Genomic DNA, 8,289 nt, shown 5'->3' on the forward strand with positions numbered 1-8,289 from the left:
GCTGTGGCTCAAGTAGTAGAGGGCTTGCCTTGAGCTGAAGAGCTGAGGGAAAGCGCCCAGATCCAGAGTTCAAGCGCTATGACTGACAAAAAAAAAAAAAAAAATAGCAATGCCTATTCCCGAAAGAGGACCACTTTGCTAGCAACATCAGTATGCCTGTCCAGCATACTATGAGACTCAGACTTCATGGAGCCCCTCCGTTGAATATTCACTGGCTGAGGGTTGATTTCCAAAGTTCTGCAACCAGAAGGCTGACCAAAAGCACCTCTCACAAAATGTCACTATTTGCTGCCCTTCAAGTTTTCTTTTTTGTTTTTGTGGTACTGGGGTTTAACCTCAGGGCCTCATGTTCACTTAGTTTGCTTCTTTGGCTGTCACTCTACCACTTTAGCTATGCTTCAAGACCCATTTTGCTGATTATTTTGAAGGTGGAGTCTAGAAAACTTCAAACTATCATCCTTCAGATTTAAGCCTGTGATTGCAGGTAGAAACCACTAGCACAAACTCTTTAAACGTTTTTAATAGAAGGTTGAAGACATTTACATGGCAGTTGTGAGGAAAGTCACAGCAGTCTGACTGCTTTCCTACAGTGTGGTGCTCTGACTGGCTTCTAGAGCTCCTTGAAGGTTGAAAATGCATCTCACTGATTTGTTCAGAACTTTATATTTGTGAAGCCTTTAATAAATATATGCCTTAGCCAGGTGTCAGTGGCTCACGCCTGTAATCCTAGCTACTCAGGAGGCTGAGATCTGAGGATCACAGTTCAAAGCCAGCCCAGGCAGCAAAGTCTGTGAGACTCTTATCTCCAATAAACCAATAAAAAGCCAGAAGTGGTGCTGTGGCTCAAGTGGTCGAGCACTCACCTTGAGCTGAAGAGCACAGGGACAGCACCTAAGCTGAGAGTTCAAGCCCACAACCAACCAAAAAAAAAATATATATATGCCTCTTATATTAAAGAGTTTTCAATTTACAGAATAATATTTTAGTTGATTAGATGCAAAAAATTAGGCATAAAATTACTTTAGACATGCAATTATTCTGAAACTAGAATCATTTTCAAATAATTCACAGGCATTATTCTAATTCCTGGAGCAATCAAAAGTTACAGACATTTATGGACAATTTTTTTGAAAGATTAGCAATGCCTAGCAATCATAAGAAAGTTTTATCTGGAAAGAAACTTCTAGTTACTGTTAATATCTTCTCATAGTGAATAACACTGAGTTCTGCAGATTGACTGAGAGAGTCAAAGATATCCTTTTCCTGGCACGGGGTATACTGAGTAATCAGATGTTAAATAGACAGTAAAAATAAACAACAAATGGTGTTTCGTTAAAGTATCAATAAGGTCTATCAGGAGAAATGAAACCCCAAATTTAGTTCTGCTAATGCTTTCTTCAGTGCTTCCTCAGGAGGGCTGACCGCATACAGTACCTGTGAGCATGGAGCAGGTAGTGGATTTTCCAGCTCCGTTGTGTCCCAGCAGCACAGTGATCTGCCCCCTGTACAGATTCATGTTCAGATCTCTGACTGCTATGTATTTATTCCTTCCTCTGTGAAACACCTGTGGAAGGTCAAGGCATGAATGGCAGTGTAACACCCACACCCAGGAAGCAGAGCACTTAGCTCACACCTTGTTGCCAGAGTCCTTTATCACCATAGTGCTCTATGTGGAGCAAGGCTCTGCCATGACCTGTGTAACAACAATTGCCTCTGTTTTTACACCAGCAAGACAAAAGCACAATCTGGTTTTCAATTTGATATTGTAGGTAAAAGTTATATACCACATTATGAAGAAACTGAACTAGGTAACCTGAGGGTAGGGATGGGAAGGGGGAGATTGGGGGAAAATGATGGAAGGGGTGGTATTAACCAAGAAGCCTTGTACTTATAACCTGGCTGATGGAATTGTAACCTCTTGGTACACCCACATAATAATAATCATAATAATCACAATCATCATCATCATCATCATAATGTAATATACCAAATGACTGAATTCCAGTGAAAGTCCAAAGGTGTTTGGTACTGGAGATGAGAAGACACTCCTTCCAAGAGACACATGAAACTTTCCATGCAGACATTTAACTCCATGGCCAGAAATAGGGCATTTAGGGCTACCTCTTTAACTCTGAGGGTAGCATTACAGAAGTGACTGAAGTTCTCAGTCACAAAGGATATCTTGTGATAAGAATATATTTTACAAGAATAAAAATATATGCCTACATTGGTTGTTCTTAAGTTCTTGGAAGGAGGTGTGTGAGCTGATACCTTGTACAGATGATGGATTTCAATCCCTCTTATCAGATCAGTTGGCTCTTCCTGCATGAACTGACTTCCCCTTGTTTTCTCAGAATCTTCCATGTGCAGCAGTGGCCTTGTCACTGGAATATGGTTCCCAAGCCAGTAGAAGGGCTGCAGAGGAAGTCAACCTAAGCATCAATCATTTATGTGGACTCTTCTGGAAAATAAGTGTTTTGGTAAATTGGCATCCGTATCCCCACCCCAAAGGCAGTTTACATGTTCCAGCAAATACTGAATGGGACCTAGAGAAGTGAATCTACTTGGCTACAAACTCAACACCAGTCAACTGAATTTCAGTCTGACCCATGCTCCTTAGGAAGGAACTGGGAGAGCTGCCTCATCTCCAGGTTCCTGATATACTCCCAAAGCCACTGTCCCAGCAGTCAGCATCCCTGGAGCTGGTGGCTGGGGCCTGGAGAAATACTGGAGCTAATGGTCTATCCATTTCTCCACAATCTAAGAAGGGATATGAAGCAGAGTCTGTAGAGGGCCCCATCAAGTGCCTGTGATTTCAATGGGATTATCAGCCCAGGGTAGGCTACCAAAGGCACTGATGAAGGACTAAATCAAGCATGAGAAGCTCAACTTCATAAGAAAAAGTCATTCAAGAAGAGAATTGATTCTGAAAACTGTGGGAGTTATCAAGAAAAGTTATATCCCTATAGGTATCCTGTAGGGAACAGAGGTCTTAGAATACTTCAGGGTGTCTCCTGTAGTGTGACTGAATGGAGAAGAATGGGAGAGGGCTGTATCACTACAAGTGGAATTCTGTATGAGACTGGACCCCACCCAAGCTCAGTGCATCAGCTACAAAGCAAGTACCAGAGAAACTAGGGCGGGTAATTATGCTCCATTAGCTCCATTAGCTGACAATCATATTCTATTAGCTGACAGGTTTGTGATAAACACAGGATAAATTTCCTGGGGCTTAAGATTTCTATCAGAGCCGGGCCCTGGTGGCTCACGCCTGTAATCCTAGCTACTCAGGAGGCTGAGATCTGAGGATCGCGGTTCAAAGCCAGCCCGGGCAGGAGAGACTGTGAGACTCCTATCTCCAATAAACCACCAGAAAACCGGAAGTGGCGCTATAGCTCAAGTGGTAGAGTGCTCGCCTTGAGCTGAAGAGCTGAGGGACAGTGCTCAGGCCCAGAGTTCAAGCCCCATGACCAACAACAACAAAAATCTTAAAAAATAGGGGCTGGGAAGGTGGCTCAGTGGTAGAGCGCTTGCCTTGCATGCTCAAGACCCTGGGTTCGATTCCTCAGCACCACATAAGCAAACAGAAAAAAGCCGGAAGTGGCGCTGTGGCTCAAGTGGTAGAGCGCAGCCTTGAGCTGAAGAGCTGAGGGACAGCGCCCAGGCCCAGAGTTCAGGCCCCACGACCGGACCCAAAAAAAAAAAAATCTTAAAAAATAAAATAAAATAAAAACTCATCTCTAAGCAACCACCAGAAAACTGGAAGTGGAGCTGTGGCACAAAGTGGTAGAACACTAGCCTTGAGCAAAAAAGCCCAAAGCACAGCACTCTGGCCCCATGACCAACAAAACAAAACAAAAAGAAATAGATTGTTTGCAACTTTATGAAAACAGAACAATGAACCTGTTGAAATCATTATGGGGAGGGGAAAAAGGAGAATGGAGAGCAACAGAGAGGGTAAGATTGGTTGGAATGTATTATAAACATGTGTGGAAATATAACAACAAAAACCTCTCCTGTATAACTAATCCAAGTTAATAATAGTATCCATCTAAAAAACAAAAAAAATCTGAAAACTGGTACTCTAAAAGAGATTAGGTTGTACAATAAGATGCAAAGTTACCACAGAGGAAAGGAAAGAGGCAGATCAGCTTGGATCAACCCATACTCAAGGTCAGGGTGCAAGTAAGATTGTTACAGAATGATTTTCTTACCGAGAGTGGCAAAGGTTCATTGCTGTCACTGAAATTATGGCCAAAAACAATTCCCACCAATGCGTAGAAAGCTTTGGGATCCTTAAGTATATAACTTTCAAACAACGACTCTGAAGAAAATCCTAAAACTACAAAGAGGAAAAATCCAATTAGTGAGTAGATGGGTTTGAAGGCAAATGCTGTCAGCCCACTCCCTTCCTCTTTACGTGTGTGTGTGTGTGTGTGTGTGTGTGTGTGTGTTGCCAGTAGGCAAATGCTGTCAGCCCACTCCCTTCCTCTTTACGTGTGTGTGTGTGTGTGTGTGTTGCCAGTCCTGGGGCTAGAATCTAGAATTCTGGGCCTGAAAATCCTAAAACTACAAAGAGGAAAAATCCAATTAGTGAGTAGCTGGGTTTGAAGGCAAATGCTGTCTGCCCACTCCCTTCCTCTTTACGCGCGCGTGCGTGCGTGCGTGTGTGTGTGTGTGTGTGTGTGTCTGTGTCTGTGTCTGTGTGTGTTTGTGTGTGTTGCCAGTCCTGGGGCTAGAATCTAGAATTCTGGGCCTGGGTGCTGTTCCTGAGCTTTTATGCTTAAGGGTGGTGCTCTACCACTTGAGCCACAGCTCCACTTCTGGCTTTTTGTTTACTGGAAATAAGAGTCTTATAGACTTTCCTGCCAGGATTGACTTTAAACCACAATCCTCAGATCTCAACCTCCTGAGTAGCTAGGATCATAGGCATGAGCCACTTGGTGCCCGGCTCTACCTACAATTTGATATGCCAGCTTACTTTTCCATTCACTTGCTCATTCATTCTGCAAACATACAAAAAAGGAGAAAAAGAAAATAAGAAAAAGACATAACTATTGTTATTCACTTCAGAACTTTAGCAACATATGTAGTGATCCTAGGAACTGCTGGCATTGTTGTAAGACATCAAGGAAGTAATGCTGAAGAAGGAAGGAATTTAAGTCCTGATCATTATAACTTGAGACCTACGTCAAATTTTATGACTTCTTGTTGTAGAGGGATCTTTGCTATTGTAGGAAGTTTAAATCCTACTTTATCCCTTCCAGGTTTGTTTATAATCTGAGTTTTACATGTTTTTTCATTTCTAGAAGTTTCATACACACACACACACACACACACACACACACACACACACACACACACACACCTCAATCTGCTAAATGACATGCTATCTGTGAATACTTTCAGGGTCTAAAAGACAAACTGAACTATTCCACTGTCTAAAATCTAGTTCTAATTTGGCTATCTGTGATTAACATTATTCAGAAAGCATTTGTGCTAGGAAAGTTGTTGTTGTTTGTCAGTCGTGGGGCTTGAACTCTGGGCCTGGGCTCTTCTGCTCAAGGTGAGCACTCTACTGCTTGAGCCACAGCGCCACTTCCGGTTTTCTAGTTGTTTATTGGAGATAAGAGTTTCACGGTTTTTCCTGCCAGGGTTGGCTTTGAACTGCAATCCTCAGATCTCAGCCTCCTGAGTAGCTAGGATTACAGGTGTGAACCACCAGCGCCCAGCTTGGAAAGTTTTCTTAACAATATGTTCACAATGGTGGTTCTCACACATTTTACAAGGGAGGACCTTTAAGGGTTACTTGTTCATACTGAGCAGCACAAGAGCTGGAAGAAAAGCAATCTTTCTTTTCATTTGAGACCTGTATTATAGGAATATGTTTATACTAGTATATATAACTGTAAGGTCCGGTCCTGGATGGCTAGCAGACTCCACCCTCCTCGCAGCAAAGTCTCCACCCAGTACCTGCGTTACCTAGGCAACTGGGACACCTGGAAGAGGTCACATCTGCATCCACTGAGGTACCATCTGAATTTGATGTGGCCACACCTTTCTCCACCCATACCCTAGATAAGGCCTAGCTCAGGCCTAGACGCTCTCTCTGCTCTTTTTGCTCTTTTCTACCTCTTTCTCAGCTCTTTCTTTCTCTTCTCTTTCCCAGCTCCCTTCTCTTTTCTAGCTCTCTCTCAGCTCTTTTCTAGCTCTTTTCTCTCTCTTTCCCAGGCCTTTCCCAGGCATGTGGAGTGCCAACCTTGCCTGGTCCCAGCAGGTCTACTGAATAAACCTACCCCTTACCTGAATACCACGTGCGTGGTGCAGTTCTTACTCGGCTACCTCTTTTTTAAAAACCTAACAGTAACAAAGTAACTGAATAAATTTCTTTTGTAGATTCAACACTTGGGAAATATTTTATCTACCTAACCATATTAATTTATTCAAGAAACACTTACTGGGCCACTTACTATGTGCCAGACACTGTAAGAGGCATGGTGCTAACCAAAACAGACAGGGTCCTTTGCCTTGTAGAGGTGGTCTAATGGGAAAGGCAGATAATATGCAGAGAACAAGGGAGAATAGGATTAAACATTCATGGAAATGCTAAGAAAATATGAAGCAGGTTCAATGAAGGACAAAAGGAAAAGGCAAGAAACTTAAAACCTATTTAGCTGCCTTCCTAGGGGTTGTTTCTGCTGAAATCTAAAGAATCAGTGGGAATGGCACACAGGAATGGCGGGTTCCTAGTGAGGAGACAGAGAGAGAGAGACAAAGAGACAGAGAGAGAGAGAGAGTTAAGAGAGTATAGGGAAGAGGAATGCCTGAGGAAGCTGGGGGAAAAAGCTTGGCTGAGTCTGGAAAGTTACTGATGGGCTTAAGCAGGAGATGGGTCAAATCTACTGACCTCTGAGGACCTCTATGCCTCCACCTGGAGACTGGATTACAATGGGACAAGAGTAGAAGCAGAAGCAGAGAGGACTGTCAGAATCTGAATGCTTTCCACAGTTGCTTAGTCTGACTTGTAAGAACTGGCAATCAGACCTTCTGGTTAATGTGAGATAACAGTCAAGATAGTGAGTTAAAGTTAAAAACAAACACTTAACTTTTAACAACTTAACCTTGAAACCTGTGGTCTTTGAACGAGTAAGGATGTTTTGATCAGCTTCCCCTTAACTACATTGACACAAAGGGTTTAAAGACCCCAGGTTTGGAATCATTTTTTAAAGAACTCTCAGGAAATAGCTTCCAACTATGCATCATAACCCCCTCCACACACACACACACTCTTACCCCATCTTATGTCTAACCTTCGAACTCAACATCAAAGGTTTGTTCCACTATTTCAGTGAGAGCTTTCAAAGTTTCACTTCTGGAAGGAATATAAACTAGTTGAAATTTAGTTTTCAGTGGATAGTTATAGAAGAATTCTGGCAGTGAACTGACATCAATTGGGTGGTAGCTAGTAGGAGGTTTTGTTTTTGGTATACTGCTGAAACGTAGATACAACACAAGTGCAGAAAAGATTAATGGCATCAAGATTTCAAGGACTGTTATGAAAGTCTTCCGCTTCTAAAATAAAAAACAAAAGCTACATGTTAGCCTAAAACAGAACACCAGTTAACCGTTATGTGGCAAATGTTCTTCCATTAAGAATCCTTTTATTAGAAGTGGCGCTGTAGCTCAAGTGGTAGAGTGCTCGCCTTGAGCTGAAGAGCTGAGGGACAGCACTAGGCCCAGAGTTCAAGCCCCACGGCTGACAAAAAAAAAAATCTTTTTATTATTTTATTCCTTTGATTTCTTCCAGCTTCCCTGGACAACACATAAAAAAGGATAGAACTAGCTAGAAGGGGTTGGAGGCATGGCTCAAGTGATAGAGTGCCAGCCAATGAGTGAAAACATCAGATACTAAATTTGGGTCCCGGTTTTGAACAAAAAAGTACTAGCTAGCAACATTTCCACCTCACCTTTTCTAAGACAGTATGACTAAAAATCAGGGACAATAATGTCATCTTTAATAATAAGCCTCAACAGAAGTACTATGGAAATATGATTTTCAGAAAAACATCCCTTTACAGCCAGTGGTAGCTCATGGCTATAATCCTAGCTACTGAGGAGGCTGAGATCTGAGGATCATGGTTCAAAGCCAGCCAGGCCAGGAAAGTCCATGAGACTTTTTTTTTTTGGGGGGGGTGGTCTGGTCCTGGGGCCTGAACTCTGGGCCTGGGCGCTGTTCCTCAGCTCTTCAGCTCAAGGCTAGCACTCTACCACTTGAGCCACAGCGCCACT

General features: G+C 42.7%; 1 protein-coding gene across 1 annotated transcript in view; it reads right to left on the bottom strand.

Annotated features, from left to right (window-relative positions):
• LOC105981893 (ATP-binding cassette sub-family A member 3-like) overlaps positions 1-7,536 on the bottom strand; it is a 55,439-nt gene extending 47,903 nt beyond the window's left edge. Inside the window, exons 1-2 of the mRNA XM_013011242.1 lie at positions 7,311-7,536; positions 4,215-4,342 (exon numbers count right to left, since the gene is read on the bottom strand). Coding sequence (XP_012866696.1) covers positions 4,215-4,342; positions 7,311-7,536 — 354 coding nt within the window. The remainder of the gene's footprint in view (positions 1-4,214; positions 4,343-7,310) is intronic.
• Between the last annotated feature and the right edge of the window lie 753 nt (positions 7,537-8,289).

This window comes from Dipodomys ordii, unplaced genomic scaffold (genome assembly GCF_000151885.1).
Source record: "Dipodomys ordii isolate 6190 unplaced genomic scaffold, Dord_2.0 Scaffold14, whole genome shotgun sequence".
Taxonomy (NCBI): Eukaryota; Metazoa; Chordata; class Mammalia; order Rodentia; family Heteromyidae; genus Dipodomys; species Dipodomys ordii.